An 18,231-nucleotide genomic window follows, 5' to 3' on the forward strand; every position below is an offset into this window, starting at 1 on the left:
TTGGAAGATCCCCTGAATTCTGTAATAATTGCACTAAACATATTTGCATTGATGTTGAACTTTTCAACAATTAATCTTTCATAATTTCAGTTTTCCTGAATGAATTCTGTAATCAGTTTGCAGTGTAACGTCTTAACAGCATTGATATCAGAAGAGGAAAAGAGACCAGGAATGACCATTTTTGTGAAGGGGAGCTGATATTCTGGTTTCTTGCCCCAATGGTTTTTAAGTTTCCAGTTTTGCAGTGATGGTTTACAGCACCCTGGGTGGCAGCTGATATGGTGGAAAGGTGTAACTCCTGAGCCACATCTGTGTGGCAGCACAGGTGTTTTAAGTGCCAGTTAGGCTGGAAGTGATCAGCTTGCATATCATAAGCTGCATAACTATAGCAGCACAATGTACCAAGAGCTGCAGAATCCACATGGGTGGTCATGAGCCTTGGAGCTGGCATGGCTCTGGAATTGGCCAGGTTTAAAATTAGCTTGGGTGTTCCTGCACTTCCTACTCCTGTTCCTGCAATCTGAGTCCAGTGTCTCGAACACAATGTATTGTTTCATTCTCATGACTGTTAAGAATACTTGTGTTTAATAATATTTAACCACATGCTCCTTGTCCTGGTTGCTGGATGTATTTGCTAAGAGTGTGAAGTATGGAAAGGTCTGTAAAGGATTTCTCCATAGGGGGCAGCAAGCCTCTGCACCAGTTTTAGGCAGTTGCTCCTTAGACTCTCACGTGTGCTTGGCTCACTAGCTAGAAAGCCAGAGGAGGTCTTAAGAATCCAGATAAAATCAGTATTTAATGTTACACTAGAGGGCAGGTACCTTTATAGTGCAGTTTTTTATTTTTAAAATGCAAGTCTGAGACTGGCACAAAGTACAGAAATATTTCAAAGAACAAAAGTAAAGTGATTAAAGCAACTTTTAAGAAAGATATTAAGACCGTAACACTCTGAGTTTTCCCTCCATTTCTGAGATGTTTTTCACTTCTGTCCGCAAACTTTTGAATGGGGTTCTAGTAGAATAAAGCTCAGCTTTGATTTTTGAGTTCCAAACTTACTGTTTTGCGGAAGAACAAGCCTTGCCTCTCATGGAAAAAAGACTGTGGGATTCATTCTCAGATACTGGAATTTGTTGAAATACTGAAGTAAAATATTATAATCCCTCATGACTACCTTAGGATATGAAACATTTTGATATTCATCTTCACCTATCAGTCCCTTCCTGGGACAGAGGCTGTGAGTGAGAGGAAAACTACACATTTGTTGGTTTTTTATTTTTGTTGTTTTCATATGTTCCTCCAAGAAGCACATAAAACCTCAAACTTTCTTTTCTAAATTAGTTTTAAAATAAAAAAATATAATTTTATAAAACTACTCTTATTTTTCCTGCTCCTGAACCAAAACCAAGCATAGAGCTAATGTCTACATGCATAAATTGAGTCAGAGATAAAAGAAAATACCTTTTAACATTATGGTCTTCTCATCTTCCTCTCTAAGCGGTAATATGGACCTTATCATACATTAAGGCATCTAATTATGTTCTATGATTTTTAACAGAGTTCAGTTCACATCACTGAATAATCTGATTCATGCAGAAGATTCAAGTCTCTGAAGGAATCAGTGTCCCAAATCTTGCAAAATGGGTGAAACACTGACATGCTTCTGGTAGCTGTTTGTTAGCCTGAATTTCTGTTTCATTCAAAGTGAATTTTATGAAAAGTTAATTATTCCTCAGTAGACCTGGGAATGTTAGAAGTGTTTGTATTATTACCAGAAGTGGTTTACAATTGTTTTTCATTCTGGAAGCAAAAAAAAAACCCAAACTCTTCAGGATGTCATCAAAGACTAATCAATGCTTACCATTTATCTGTATTATAAGTCTAAATCATAAGCTTGAGTGCTTAAAAAAAAAAGTGTTTTGCACATTCTGTACTTTTTGATTCTTTGTGAGTCTTGACAAGTAAGTTAATTTTGGATGATGAGGATTGTATTTGTCCTGTGCACACCCATGTACAAGGTAATTTAGTGCCATTTTTTTCAGGTTTGGCATAACTAGACTGCTGTTACTAAGACCAAACTGTAGCATGATGTAAGCTGGAGTATTTTGTGATGGCAGTAAGCATCTCCACAGCCAGTTTCTGCTAATGCTTGCATGCATGTAGTACATGCTGGAAAATGGTTGCAAGATCTCCATGATAGGTGGAGTCATAATTTGTAATGTTCAGTGAACAGATATTTTACCCATAAATCTCCTACTGTCAGATGTGTCATCAGTCCGTTAGCAGGAGACTAAAATAACTATAACTATAATAACTATATAAAATAAGACTAAAAATAACAGGATAAGGCTGCGAAATAGTGAGTCTTGTTAAAACAGTGACAGCAAACTAGTGCTTCTTCTATTCTATGTAAAAAATATTTTGTAGCTGGTCCCCTCTGTAGACTCAACCTAGCAAAGAGTAAATTTTTCACAGATTGTTAATGTGCTTATGGTTGTCTTCTAATAATATGTCCAAACCAATAGCTTATTGGAAAGTCACAGCAAAGGACATTCTTGTCAGTAAGCGATTTTAAAATACCATTTTGACTAAAGCATTTTAAATTGAAAGGAAAAAGGCATAGCTTAACTTGCCAGATAAAATTAGTTTTAATTTAAGATATTACTCCTGATAAAGGATGCTTGCATATGATAATTTCGTGCACTTTTTTTTGGGTTTTTTTAGTGAGTAGAACCAAAGCATATTTGAAAGCAATTAAATTACTTCAATTAAATTTACTTCAGATGGAAGTAAAATAGAAAATGTTGTGACTTTTAGCTTTTCCCCATCTGAAATAATGCAGATCTGGTATAGTTCAACATACATTGATAATCTTGAAAATTGTGAAACTGCTATTATTTTGCAGTAGTGTGAAAAACCCTGTTTGTTCTTATGCAGTATAATGTGCTGACAGCAGTCCTGGACAGATACCACCAGTGAAGGTCCCCTTGGTGCTGTACTGTGGAAAAAGTCCATTTTTTTTTTGGAATTGGGTTTTGCAGTGTTGTCAAGAATTTTGTTTTGTGGCAGAACTCAGAAGACAAGTTTTTTTACAAATAAACAAATTGTGCATCTTGCTTTGTGACACAATTTTTCATATTAAGCTACTTGCTTTAAATATTGTTCCCTTAAACAAAACCCATCAAAAGTTAAGGTATCTACTGTTTTGACTGATACCACTGTAAAATTTGTTTCATTCTAGACATAGAAATAGTTTCTTATCCACATTTTATAGTACTAGATTACTTACACTACAAAAGGTAATGCTGTTCATTGCCAGTAAGTAAATTATGTGCAGCTGAACGTGCTGTTACTTACTCTGGCGGTTGGGTTAGAAAGGGATCAAAGAGGATAATGTAGGGTTTAAGAAAGACAAATAAAACATTAGTAAAACTGCTTTAACTTAGCAACTACTACTTGAAATGGATGATGTCACAAAGGGACACTTCAAAAACATTTTGATTTTTGATAAAAATTATTGTGTGATCAGACTGATGAAGAAATGAACCTGTTTGTTTAAATGTTTTTGCTCATGTCTGTTTTTGCAGTGCATTTGCAGAATTTTGTAAATTAAGTTATAACAAAATACATGGTGAGAGCTGAAATGAGTCCAGCAAAATTGTGTCTTTACAGTGTGCACATTCTTAATGAGCGTCTCTTACATGTTGAATATGAAGATGCCTTGTGCTGACTTGTGCTTTTGTTCTTCTCAGTGTGATTAGAAAATGTAGATTAATGCAAGGCTAATATATCTGCATTCTGTGACACATATCTGGCTATTTAGAAAAACAGGATATAGATTTCAATGAGCTATATTTAGCTATGGTAAGGCCTTTTTAAAAGCTGCCAGGAAAATTTTTTAGAAAATGATTTCCTATTTTGTAGAAATTTTAACACCTGTTAATTGCGGTTGCTTTTTTTCCCTTCTCGCTGTGTCACATTAGACACCCTGGTTATCAAAGTGATCATATCGCTATGGTATGTCTCATAATTATGATCAAACCGTTATCTAACATTCCTGGAGCATTCTTTTTTTCAATACTTAATACCTTTTATTCCTTGGCCTCATGCATGAATTATGCTGTGTATGTGAAGAGGCTTAAAGTTTGTTTCCATTACATTCTTTCTGAATGGATCCTGTTGTATCTAGGATTTTTTTAAAGCCAAGTAGGAATGTTATTGTTGACCTTGACACCAGATAACTGGGCAGACATTATATAGCTATGTTTGAATCCTCACAAAATGTGATGCTAAAGCCAACAGAATCCTGGCGAGAGACCCTCCTGGACAGCAGAGTTATGGAGCTTTTCTTTACAGTAAGTTTCTTTCTTCAACTTTCGTAGTCCAGACCACAGGGAAAGCAGCTCCTTCCTGTTCTAAAACTGTATTGTCGGACTCTTCCTTTTGCATCAGGTAGGACTGATTCTGTTCACTTCAGCTTGCTTATCAAAGCAGAGAGAACTATTGTCTTTTTCCTAGGGTACTGAATTTGTATTTTGCCTTTTAATTGCTTTAAATTGATGATGACTGGCAATAAAAAAAGGTTTATAGTTCTCAACTTTTATATGTTTAATACTTCTGGACATGTATTCATCAGACAAAAGAAAGCACAATGAGCAGTAGTAGAATAGTGATCTTTCAGATAAGGTGTAATGGCTCTCAAAAGATCAAGCAAGTAGTGTGTGTTTGCTGATATTAAAGCATTTGCTCAACAGAACAGCTGAAAATAAGTAATGTAGTTGTAGTTTTCTAGCCACTTTCAGCATACAGAAATCTGCATCTCTTTCCTCAGCACAAAGGAAATCCACAAAAGTTAAAATATAATTAGTTAGAAGAAATAAGGAAGAAGTAGTGTTGGGAGAGTGGAATGTAGCTTAAGCTCTGTAACTTAAAAGCCCCAAAATGTTAAAAATGGATAGAACTTGTTTTGTTTTTACAACTGCTGGGAGCAGTTTGTAATTGTTGCTCATCTAGGACTTTTTGCAGCAGCAACATATATTGGCTTATAAATTCATTTGCTATGTAATTTGACTTAGGTTACATCTCTTGGGATCTGAGAATTCAGTGTTCTCTGGCTTTTTTTTCATTTTTGCAAAGCAGAGAAATGTGCTCAAAATTTGGACAAAGTTGTTATAAGACAATGTAAATGTAACTCTCCAGTGCTGCTTGACAGTATGTGTTTGGATACATGTCCTTGCTTGACAGGATTTTCAATGAATTTAAATCATTTTTACTTTTTTTTACTGCAAGTTTATCCAGCAGTTTTGAAAAGGTGAAAAAAATCACTGGCAGAACTCTCAGCAGCTACACACAATCTGAACAGCTGTCTAGACTATCCAGACAGTTGCTACTGTCAGCTGTGAACCTCCACATGCAAATAACTTTTTGGCATACGTGTTAACCCTTCTTCGTTTAATTGTATGAAGTTGTCAGAGTTGCATATCTGTTTCCTTGATTGGTTTACAATTACTTATTTGGGATAAGAAAAATATTTTAATCATATGCAGAGTTGTTTTAATACATTTGCATTTTACTCAATAGCAACCAAGGCTCGCCTGTATCTTATTTCTGAATGAATGCTAGCCAGGGCAGTATGCTGTCAGTTCTGGTTTTAGATTCCTGATTTGCAGTGGTTGAGGCTTGCAGTAGTAGTTGGCTATTTGAAGTAATGTAAGTAAATGGTAGTAATTTTTATTCATTTATCCGATCTGAGAAATTTTAATGACCTTGTGAAAGTTGGCAGGACTGCTGTGTTAGAGCAAGAGCCTTCATTTCTAATCTCAGCCTCATGTGTGTGACATATATTGGGAGGGGTATTTCTGTTGCAGGGTTTGTTTCTCCTGCTAGTTTGATCTTTCAGGGATTAACTGTGTATCTAATTCAACTAGTTATGAGTTGGGTGAACTTGCAACTATAACACCACAGAAAAATGGTTAGTGTTTTAACTGTACTTTTTGGTATAATATTGCTGGAATAATTTAGCTAAATTTCACTTCTGGGTGAAAAACCTACTCTGTATTCGTTTATTAAATCAATAAATCTGTGAAAAAATAGGCACGAGCATTAATTTTTTTTTTTAAAATCTGTACTTGACCAATTAAAGTAAGAATGTGAGCTTATGTTTACTGAACTAGTAAGATTCAAATCTAGAAAGTCTCAACAGCAGAAATTATGACATAACAGTTTGCATAAATGCGGGAAGATTACTGTTGGCCTTGTATAATATAAGGGTGTTGCCAAGGAAGTGATGCATTCATTTTTGTATATGTCTTCAGTGTTTACCTCTGCTAAAGAAGCATCTATATAATCTTGATTGAACTTGTTGACTAACTTTAGCAAGACTCTATAGCCTAGGCATAGTTAGCATAATAGAGATGACTGTCATTATTGCTGTTTTTAGAAGGAGCAAGCATGTCTGACTGGCTGGCATCTGTTTCTCTCTTTAAGACATAACATTCAATAGACAGTTCAATTTTCAACATGTAGGTGAGCCTTCACTAAATGTTAGTTTCAGTGAGTTAATTCAAGGCTTGAGGTTGTGTGAGCTGAGTCACGATCTTGATGTTTGACATGGTTTAGGGAGTTGCAGAAACCCTTGTATTTCAGCCTGAGTGGAAGTTATAGTAAGCTTTTTTTGGTGTGTGCTCTTTTGGATTGAGAGCCATGTGACTGTTGTAAGAGCACCCTGTTTTCATGTGTTATTAACTACCTTGCTTCCTGAAAGGTACATAGAAAAATCAGAGAAGATACAGATATGGCCCAAGATTCATTACAGTGCCTGGCACAGCTGGCATCTTTGCATGGGCCAGTCTTTCCTGATGAAGGTTCACAAGTTGATTACCTGGCACACTTCATTGAGGGATTACTGAACACTATCAATGGGTATGTATGGCTGCTCTCTAAATTTAGATGGCATCTTTTAATCTTTAGTTTGGACTGTAGCATATCTGTGTGGAGAAGTGGTATGGCTTGCTTATTTCTGGATATAATTTGTGCTTACTGTTGAATTGCTTAAATTGAGAAAGGACAGATTAAAATAGGTGGTGCTTATTATGAAATAGATTTATTGATTGAAAATGTATCAACAAAAGCAATTCCCTTTTAGCAATTTTCTTAATGGCAAAAACCTGCTGTTTCTATCTATAGAATTGAAATAGAAGACTCTGAAGCAGTGGGAATTTCCAGTATTATCAGCAATCTGATAACTGTATTTCCTCGCAATATTTTAACGGCCATTCCAAATGAACTTTTCTCTTCATTTGTTAACTGCCTCGCACACCTCACTTGTTCTTTTGGAAGAAGCGCTGCCTTGGAAGAAGTGGTAAGTAGCTGCTCTCAAAAAAGTGTGTAGCCTTTTTCACTTCAATTTGTGATAAGCATAAGGGACATGAGAATTTGGCTATTTTGTTAATAACTGTTGTGAATTCAGTGATTTTGTCCTAGATATTTCTGAAATCACACATGAGAGGGTTTTCTTTTTATTTCACGCAATATAACGAATATAATTACACGCTGTGTGCATCTTTCAGGCGCTGTTTTGATTTCAAGTGCATCTTAATTTTTTAAGTGAATGGATTAATTTAAAATATTAAAGTCCTAAAGTATTGCTGACTTGCTGTTGTAGATAACGAACAAGCTGCAGTCCTGAAAGTTTGAAATGACTACATGAACATATGAACAGATTGAAACTTAACTGCTGCCTAGAGTTCTGAGTCAGGAGTTTCTGTTTAAAGTGAGTGTAGCTGTTAAGATCTGTTGTTAACATCATACATGTAGGCTGTTCAGATCATACCTTCATTGCTGACACAGTTCAAATGGTAATTGTGCGTAGAAATCTAGCACAGGAATCAAGAGGATATTTTTCTTTCAAACTTTGGTTGTAACATTAAAGAGCAGTTAGCATAGCCCTCGTGTTCTGCTCCTAAAAGTTGCATTAAAAATAAAAACTACCACGGACACACAGTTTAAGGAAAGCAATATAAGAATTAAGGTGAAAAATCTTGCACTTCAGCTATTTATGTGCAGTGGCTATAGATTTAAAATGAGACTATCAAGATATTAACTGATATTGCCCCACTATCATCACAGAGGATGATTTTCTTTGTTTTGACAGTTTGGCATAGTGACAGAGTGAGTTTGAAAAAAATTATAAAAGTATTTAGTTACAAAGTTGATGAATGTGTTTCTTTACCAGAGAGCACAGGTGTATTAATTAACATTCATTGCAGATCGTGTCTTCTCTGCAAGGTTAAAATATATTATATTTGGCCCAGTGTTCACTTAAACTTTTAATTTTTTTCATGTCTTAATCAAAAAATTGGTGTTTAAATTTAGAATCTAAAATAAAGCTCCTTTCCAAACTTCATTGGTCAAAATTTGCGTGCTTTTGAGCTTTTCTAGTAGAATATTGAATACATATTCCAGGGTTCACCAATACATTTAGACATGCTCCTGTAGCCTTTATAAGATTCTTCAAAACCATAGGCAGCTATCATTTAATTTCAAAGGAACTAAGAGGATGTTATTTCCTCAGCATCTTGTTACTTGAGAACTGGAATATGCAATCACGCTTAATGAAAACAGTGCTCAACATGATGCCATTTGAAACAATCTCTCAGCAAGAGCTTACACTAGCTTGTACCACTATCTGGTGCAATAATACCTTGTGTTGTGCCTATCGAAGTTCTACTTTGCATCCCTGAAAACAGTCTTTTGGCTTAGGAATGTCCTGGCCACAGCTAATATGTTCCCCAAGTTTCTTTTAGAATGCATGCAGTGATACTTTCTGAAAGCTTGTGTGCGGTCTGTAGTTAAGAGCCTTCTGACAGATAAAATACCCTGTATGTTGGGTTCATTAGAATCCTCAGATAATATTCCTGGAACTTTTCAGAAATGTGAAATACAGCAGAATGCAGGTGTACTCCTTAAGTTTTGCTGGCTGGTAAAACTGTTTTCCGCATATTTCTGCTACTTTGTATGCCAGCAGACCATGTGAACATGGTAGAAACCCCATCAGGCACAAGGATCTACTTAGCTGAAGACCTGCTATGAAAACTGTCAAAATATAGACATCCTGAATCAAAATCCACAAACCGCTTCAAAGCATCTAATACTGATTTTCAACCATGGGGAAAACCCCACAATCCAAGCATTAGGTTTGAATGCTGTTTCACATTAGCCAGCTGTTTGGGCTTGGGAGATCAGCTGAAGGAAGTATAAACATTTGCCTGAACCAGCTACACTGGTGGAGGGAGGGCAGTAAGCTTCAGCAGTGCTGAGGGTTAGTTTATAGGGCACGGTGAACCAGTAGTCTCTTCCTTTAAGCACTGGGTATGAGAGGATGCTCATCCACAGCTTTGCTCTGCCTTGCTCAACACTTAATGCTTATGCGAAGTAGAATCAAATAGTCCTCCTGAGTTGGTGAAGAGTATGAACAGGATGAAAAGTCAAATAAAAATTAGATCAAAGGCTTCTTTTTCTCAAAACAAATATTAATATATGGTTTCCGTTTCATGATATTTTTTCAAATATCATGTGATAGCAGAGATCATTCTGAATTTGGTTCCCTCTGCTGTGCTTCCAACTCTTTGCAGCTTGTTGCTGCTTGACAAATTTTCAAAGTGTTCTTTCTTCAAAGGATCAGCAAACTAGGAAAGAAGGACCAATTTTCTTTTTGTTTCTCATAGAGGAAATTAAGAGGAGCTAAGCATTTTTGCTTTAAATTTACTGAGTTTATCTCAGTAAATTATGCATCAGAATGATTCAGCTCCCAGTCTACAGCATGGCACTTTGCCTGTATGACATCTTTGGTAGCCCAGTGGTAGCTAATCTGAAATAAGGATTGAGATGTCTTAGTAAAGTTTCTTTGGAACCAGATTAGTTCAATATGGATAAAATATTTCTGCTGTTTGGGCATTTATTTTATGGAGGCACTTATTAATCCTAGATTGCTTATGAGAATATCTCTAAGTGTTGAAATAATTTTTCTTCATGGCATGAACTTTTTTATTACCTTTTTGAATACATGAATATATTTGCGTGTATTTTGTTGTTCATAAAAACATGTTTATTAGTTTATACTCTCAATTACTAAAAATTATTAAAAGTAATATATGTAAGTTATAGATGTAGATATATTACATACGTGTCAAAATACTTCAGGACTGAATGATGCTCTGTAAATTCGTATGTCCTTTAGCTAGGTTTTAAAAAGACATGTTCTGGTGTTCTTCCTAAATTTGTGACTTAGGTTACTGTTGAATACAATTTTGCCTCTCTCCTTGTCTTCAGGTTTTGTTTTCACAATTGCATCAGTATGTCCCATATTTTAACTTCTGGAAATATGACAAACTTGCAGTTACAAAAGGATGCTGTGAAGCTATCTTGGAATGCTTCCAATGTGATATCAGTTTTTCCTCTTAATCAGTCATCCAGCCAGTGTTTTCTTTTCCTTGCCTGTTCATCCAACCGTGTTAGTAACTTCACTGGAAGTCAGGAATTCTTGTGTCTGGAGCATGATTAAGGCCTTAATATCTCTTTATTTCATCATTGAACCATTTTGCTAACCTCTGCTATCTCAGACTAGCTTCTGTGAGCCATCCTGTTGGTTAAAACTTGAGAAGACAACATCTTAGTAGGCTGTTTATCTGTACAGTCACGTTGAAATTTTTTGAAGCTGGATGTATTTACAAATGTTCAATTTTTGCATCAAAACAAAAAGTCAGTAGTTACATTAAAAATACTTTTTTTTAAAAATGGCCACTTTGCTGTTTGGATTCTTTGCCTACAACTCAGGACTTTATTTTTGAGAGAAGTTATATCCTTTTGCAAATTATGTACTACTATATAGAAGTACATGAATAATTAAAAACAAGAAGCATCAGTTGAAATGCACTAAGTAATTACAGCTGCAGGCTTATTCTGTTCTAATTAATTGGGTTTTGATTTGTTCTTAGAGTAAGAAGTTGTGATACATCATCAAAACTGACTACTGGCTGGAATAAGATTTCTTGAACACTTGCAGTCTTGCAGTGATTTCCTCTGGAATCATTGGGTTTTTTTCTCTCTATTTCAGAGATAGCAGAATACCTATAAATCTATATGCAGTATCAGATGAAGAGAAATAGCTAAACACATTGACAGGTTTTTAAAGCATAGCAGGCATGAAAGCTGCAGTGACCTTTTCAATGCATTGCTTCAGTTCATTATGATATTTTTTTAGCCGTCCTTGGATCCTTTTTTCTGTTGGTTTCAACAGTAGAACATCTGTATAATATTGATAAATGTAACTATGTTCCTCTGATTTAGTTTAGTAAAAAGATGATTTTTTTTTTCTATCTCTTACAGCTTGACAAAGATGACATGGTATATATGGAGGCATATGATAAGTTGCTGGAATCTTGGCTTACTTTGGTCCAAGATGACAAACATTTCCATAAAGGTTTCTTTACCCAACATGCTGTTCAAGTCTTTAATTCCTACATTCAGTGCCATCTAGCTGCTCCTGATGGCACAAGGAATTTGGTAAGCCTTCATTGTAGTAGTTCTGGATGATAACATACAGTAACTAGTCCATGTCTTTTGGTGTGTGTATATTATGCAGCTAGTACAGAATTGCCATTTGTGACTTCGGAAATGAAAAAAATTGCTGAACTTGTTATTCAGTTGTGATTTCCCAGTCTATTTCTCTCATTCTGGACAGGAACTAATGGATTCCAAAGTTGGAAACCACTTAAAAAAAAAAAAAATAAACCTGTATCTTAAATCCATGTGTATCTTATTCTTTCCAGATACAGTAACAAAACTTTTGACCCTCCATCTGGATTAGAATTCTAGTTAAAATTCTCAATTAAATTTGGGGCCTTTTTATGATTGTTGCCTCCCATGCACTATCTTCAAAATGTAACTGACATGATTATAATAGATACTTATATATCTGAAAAAATGTAGACTGACTGTGCTCAAAGCTGAAGAAACTTGGAATATCACGTAGTCCTTTTGGATAAAATAAATTCCCGGTTGAGTTTTTGAACAGTTGACTGTGTAGAGAAAATTTAAAAGTACATCAAGTATCTCTTGAGCCATTGAGAAAGAAAGATGATTAGTCTGTTTGGCAGGAATGTGGATTTACTGAAATAGATTCTTACACAAAAAGTTGGATGTAGATGTTGGATGAATTAGTGATTGCATAGATTCAATTCAATAACTGTATAAAATCTCTCTTTAATTTGATGCTTTGCAAGGGTTTCAGAGATACCTCATTCTGAAAAGCACTATGTAAAACATAATTCTGCTATCTCAATATGTAACAGATGGTAAAATAACAGTGCCAAAACTGAGAGAAATATTTCACAGGAGAGCTTTGAATTCATATCAGGCAATCTTGACATAACTTGTGTACACAGGTTGATTCATGTCATTCTGTGAGATAAGTCATTTATCCCATGGGTAACCTTTAAAAGCCACAGCTGGCATTTTAGAATGCTTCTTGTTCCATATCAAAGCGGTAACAGGAACTTTCAGTCTCTGCTTTGAGAGCAGAGGCTCATCCTTCAGTAAACAGCTGCAACTTTGAAGTTGCCAAAAGAGAATGATTTGCTGGGTTACATAAAGAAAAGATGAGTTAAGAGTGCTTTGCATAAGGAGTTGTGTGTGGATTCAGTTTTCCAGGGCGTCTACAGAAACAAAGCAGACTGATAGCTTTCTCCGCCTCTTGTATTTTACTTTGTTACTTGCATAAATTTTATGATTAAGAGATAAGAAAGAAACACTTTTAATATTTATAGTTGGTTTCTGCATATCATGGTTCATCTGTTCAAGGAATAAGATCTGATTATCATTTAAATAGTTTTATAATGCAACCAAGATAAGCTTTGAGAAATTGAACACAATGCAACTCCTGCATCAGCAAGAAATAAAGCTGAGATCATCAAGATTATTAGTCTGCTGTTTTCTGAGTTTACAGCACTTACTTTTAATGTACTTTTTTTAAAAATTTAGTAGTACTTTTTAAACCTACTATTTCCCGTTGAACAGTAGGTTAGGGAAAACCTTTAATTAAAGGGCTAACATTTATTTCATCATGAAAAATACTACCTATAATGTGATTTATGTAAAATCTCAGACAACTGAGGAGTATTAAAATGTTAGCAAATGAACTGAATGTGGCATTTTGGTACTGAGATTGTGAAATGCTGATTTTGAAACAATATGAACCCATGTTGACTCTCTTTTACTCTTCTGTGTATAATTTAGTACAAGTCTGTTGTTCATGCAAATTACCTTGCAAGAAAGAGCCAAAATAAAGCAGAAAATTGTGGTAATAAAGAATTTAATAAGCATGACCCTAACTGGTTGCTTCTAATTTTGTTGAAATAACCAAAGACTGCCAATGGTGTGGCCTCTCGGGAAGAAGAAGAAATAAGTGAGCTGCAGGAAGATGACAGAGATCAGTTCTGTGACCAGTTGGCCAGCGTAGGCATGCTGGGGAGGATTGCTGCAGAACACTGCATACCTCTTCTCACAAGGTAAGTACAAAAAGAATAGTTACGAATGCAAATCAATAAAGCTGTCACATAGGAAAAGCCTATTGTTGCCAAAACAGTTTAAAAACAGTGAAGCTGCTTTGTTATTTGTCCACAGTTTGCTAGAAGACCGAGTGACAAGGCTCCATGGACAGTTGCAGAGACATCAGCAGCAGCTACTTGCCTCACCAGCATCAGGTTCAATTGACAATAAAGTGCTTGATGACCTGTATGAGGATATTCATTGGCTTATTTTAGTCACAGGTTAGTGAACAGCTTTAAATAGTACTTAATCTGGTAGTCTTATTGCAACTGGAACACCTCAGGAAAAAAAAAATAATCCCTGTATATCAGCTACTCTCAATTGACTATACATTTTATCCCTTAATATGATTTCATCTTACATACAGGACTGGCAGAGTCCTTGTCTTGCTATCATCTGCCTTTAGTAACAGGAATTATCTCTAATGATTACCTTGTGTAAAAAGCTTCATCAATGTCCGTTGGAAATTCCTGCAAGTAATTTTGTTATAGATTTTTCTGAGTTGTGTTATCAGTCAACCTATTCAAGGAGTTAGTCTCTTCATGGTATTGTGGTGCTGGCTGGGTGCACATGACTTAATAAGGGAAGCAACATGAGATCAGGAAAATGGTGACAGAGAATCATGTAAGTTTTACACTTTCTCAGCACTGATAATCCATGACCTGCTATTTTGCTATGTTTTGGGGAATTTAGAGCCTTTTTGCTCTAAATTTAGAGCCTTTTGAAATTAGAGCCTTTTTGGGTTTGATTTTTAGATGGCAATATTTTCTGTATGAAATGTATGAAATATTTGTGGGACTTTTTTGAAGATCTGATGTTTTAGTTGCTCTCAGATGTTGACGTGAATGTGTTTATAATATTTTTATAACACTGAGGTGAAGTTTGTAGCTCACAGATAGTTATGAGATCAGATACTGAAAACTATAACTAAAGCTGGATTTAATATTATCTAGATACCAGAGTATTGTATGAAAACCCATGCTTCACCTGATTTGCAGTTGCTAGGTGAGGAAACTGTGTTACAGCACATGTACTTGAGGTCTGAAAGACTGACAGATTTGAGATGTTAGCAAAACATCTCCCAAATGATATGGACTCAGTGGGGAAGCTGTAAAACAAGGCTTTTTTACCACATAGCAGAAGAAAAAAATTGCAACAAAATGTTTTGTCCCTCACCCAAGCAGATGAATTGACTGCAGCACTTTTACATGAAGCAAAACTCATCTCTATTGGTTTTTAAATTGCTAGTTTATTTTTCCAGTCTTGGATTATTGTCACTTTAGGTTTTTTTTCCTACTGAATGGCTTTAAGGATTCTAATTAACTTGTATGCATTTAAGCAGGGTTAGTCAGGGTCTGTACAAACATTTGAGTCTGGTGTGATGTCTGCGGGTAAGCCTATGGATTCTTGAATCAGAAAGCTGTAAATTAACCTAGGGTAGAAAGTTGTGATCACTCTTTCTTTTTTAATGTAAGGCTACCTCTTGGCTAATGATACTCAGGGAGAGACTCCGCTAATACCTCCAGAAGTAATGGAATATTCCATTAAACATTCAGCTGAGGTTGACATCAATACAACACTTCAGATTCTGGGATCTCCAGGAGAAAAGGCCTCTTCCATCCCAGGGTACAACAGAACTGATTCTGTAATTAGGTAAGGATGCATCTTGTATTATTAAGTATGTTAACTGCTTTTTCAGAGGAAAAAAAACACCTAGAATGTGAGTAGACTTCTTGTCAATGTGAAAAGTAAACAATATGTAAACACTGAACATTGAAAAGGGAAAGATTGACCTGTTAGTCTTAACAGACATCATGAGCCAACGTCTTGGAAATACACAGAAATGGTTTTTATATTTATACTGAAAACCCATCTTTTATCTCTTTCTTACAGAAAATATGTAAAACTACTGAAGTAAAAAAAGTTGGCAGATCAAAATCTTTAGATAATATATACTCTAAAATTCATTCAGCACATATACAGCTTAAGCAAATGCTTTCCAGAACATCAGTAAGCTTCTCTACTTTAAATATGTGTTACTGCCCAAGCTTGGCAGTAGCAGCAAAATTGATCCTCAGAGCATGAGGAATTATTGTCAGTTATGTACACATATCACCGTCAGCCTATGAAAGAAGCAGGAGAGATGTCTCTTCTCTTTTTGCAAGAAGACTGATGCTCACAAAGGATTCCTCCATTTGAACCCTCACTCTTCAGAAGATTGCATTCCACTCTTAGTTGACATGGAAGAGTCTTCACCTAAGATTAGTTGTTTCATTCTTCAAATGTTTTCTTCTGGGAAGAAGGTAGAAAAAGTGGACCTTCATTAGCAATGATGTATGTGCCTAGTGTTTAGAAGGTTGTATACTGCTCACTATACTATTGGCCACTTTAAGAAGTGGCCACCAAACAGGATTTCTTGATGCAGTATCTCAGTGGTAGGAATAAAACCAGATCAAAATAAGGATAGATTTGAGGCCCTTTGGCAGTAACTCTGAAGTGTCTTCAAGAAATAGGCCACTGTCAGCTCCTAAATTTCTTGTGTACAATCACATTCTTACAAAATTCAATTGATGTACTACAAAAGCTAGTATTTAATGCTTTAATTTATATTGTATTATCCATACAATTTATGGACTGATTATATTAATGCAATCACCTCATGATCTACTATTTCAGGCCATTTCCCAGCAGTAATGAACAAAAGAAAAATAACTGGTCATTTCTGTATTTGTTTTCTGATGTGTGTCACGCTGCAAACACTGCACAATTAGAACCCATTTGGTCACTAAAATTGCGGTGCAAGGAAGGAAAAAGCAGTTTTTCAAAACAGCTTTTCAGGCACTCCAAGTAGTTAATTTGTCACAATGCTTGTCAGGATTCTTTGTTGCTGTAATTTTGATGACAAAATACTTACTTTTTGGAGGATAATTGCTCTTTTCTCTCTCTCTTTCTCTCTCTCGCCTTGCATTTCAAAACCAGTAAATTCAAGTGCTTTTTACTTGATTAGAGTTGAATTGCTTTGTATTATCCTGATCCCTCTGTCCTATTTTGTGAAAAATGAAAGTGGTTTTGGTAGTTTCATTGCTTCTTCAAAAGCCTCTCTCAACATCCTCATTGTATTTTGAATCTGCAGGTTGTTATCTGCTATTTTAAGAGTGTCAGAAGTAGAATCTAGAGCAATAAGGGCAAATCTCACACACCTCCTGAGCCCCCAGATGGGCAAAGATATTGTATGGTTCCTCAAGCGCTGGGCAAAGACTTACCTCCTAGTAGATGAGAAGTTGTATGATCAGGTAAAGATGTAACTTTTATGAACTTATTTGTGAGTGTTAGCAATAATAGTATCCTGTGAATGTAGATGTCAATTTAGCTATTTAAAAATGCAGTGCTAAAGTATTTTTAATGTTATATGGGTTGTGATTTATTTTGGAATTTGTTGGAAAGTTGATGTTTACTTCCATTTGCTAATTCGAAATAAAAGTTTTTAGGGGACTCTTGCACATTTTGCTGTAAATGTGATTTTTTTTGGTAGCCATTGCCATATCAGAATAACATAGTGCTCCTGGGCTGCATAGTGAGTGAAACTCACTGACTGCAGTGATGTTATAAGTCATGACTGTCCATCAGAATTTACATTTCATCTCTAATATGGTGATTGCTCTTGATCCGATTCTGAGTTAGATATTTAACACCATCACAAGATAGTATACATTAGCTAGTGTCATGCTACCTTCTTTCCTCATTCTCATTGTATATATCATGATTTCAACAGTGTGTTTTTTGTAAAGGGCAACTTGTTACCGTGCTTGGACAGGACTAATCGTGATTAGAACTTGATCCTAATTTTGCATATCAAACTAACTGTAATCCAGCTAGCTTGCAGAGGCCACCCATCCTGAGGAGGTCCTGTTGGCTCTAATTTTTGAGAAGTCTCCTCCTCCTCCCCTTTATTTCCACTATTGAAGCAACTAAGAATACTAACGCTTCAGGAGGCCTCTCCTTAACAATAGGTATCACAGACTTGTAGATATTTGGAGTCATGTTATTCAGCTCATACATATAGCACAGCTAAGAATTCATAAAGGAACTAGTTGGACAAGAATTGGATATCGTATTAGAAGGAGATCCAAGTGAAAAACAGTGTGAAGAAACAAAACTGAATCTGAGTGTCTAGGAAATGCACACATTTAGTTTGTGTTGACATGTTAAAGTGACTGAAACCTCTATTTAAACCTTGTGCTCAGTCATGAGTTCTTAAGGGTAGAAGTGTTAGTGGTGTGCTGACAGGAAGCCCCTGCACACTTACTACAAAGTCTTTGGATTTCACTCTTTAGAAACTTTCTTTAAAGGTAGGAGAACACGTAATTTCAAGGAAGCATATTTTCTTGTGCCAGGACCAGAGTGTGACATGTTTCCTAAAACAATGTGTAGATTGAAGGAACCATCTGCAGAAAGCAGATGCAGAAAAATTGAGGTGAAAATTAATTTTTACAAGTTTTTATATATGTCAAAAAACATATTTATTTCTAATAATTTTTACCACTGAATTTTGAAGAATTATGTCTTAAATTCATGGAAACACTTTTGGGAGGTGATTTTGGGATCTTTCTTTTAATTATTAAAGCTTTT

At 35.5% G+C, this 18,231-nt stretch overlaps 1 protein-coding gene across 2 annotated transcripts in view; it reads left to right on the top strand.

Annotated features, from left to right (window-relative positions):
• The window catches only part of XPO4 (exportin 4), an 80,816-nt gene that overhangs the window by 42,441 nt on the left and 20,144 nt on the right, over positions 1-18,231 (top strand). The window contains exons 7-14 of one of the 2 annotated variants that reach the window (XM_005516257.2): positions 4,240-4,352; positions 6,761-6,918; positions 7,183-7,357; positions 11,383-11,559; positions 13,420-13,562; positions 13,678-13,823; positions 15,078-15,255; positions 16,736-16,895. In XM_005516257.2, the coding sequence (XP_005516314.1) occupies positions 4,240-4,352; positions 6,761-6,918; positions 7,183-7,357; positions 11,383-11,559; positions 13,420-13,562; positions 13,678-13,823; positions 15,078-15,255; positions 16,736-16,895 (1,250 nt within the window). The remainder of the gene's footprint in view (positions 1-4,239; positions 4,353-6,760; positions 6,919-7,182; positions 7,358-11,382; positions 11,560-13,419; positions 13,563-13,677; positions 13,824-15,077; positions 15,256-16,735; positions 16,896-18,231) is intronic. The other variant, XM_088051351.1, reaches the window with a different exon arrangement.

Source organism: Pseudopodoces humilis, chromosome 2 (genome assembly GCF_049639895.1).
Source record: "Pseudopodoces humilis isolate 2021_Gansu_Grassland_sample_001 chromosome 2, ASM4963989v1, whole genome shotgun sequence".
Classification (NCBI taxonomy): Eukaryota; Metazoa; Chordata; class Aves; order Passeriformes; family Paridae; genus Pseudopodoces; species Pseudopodoces humilis.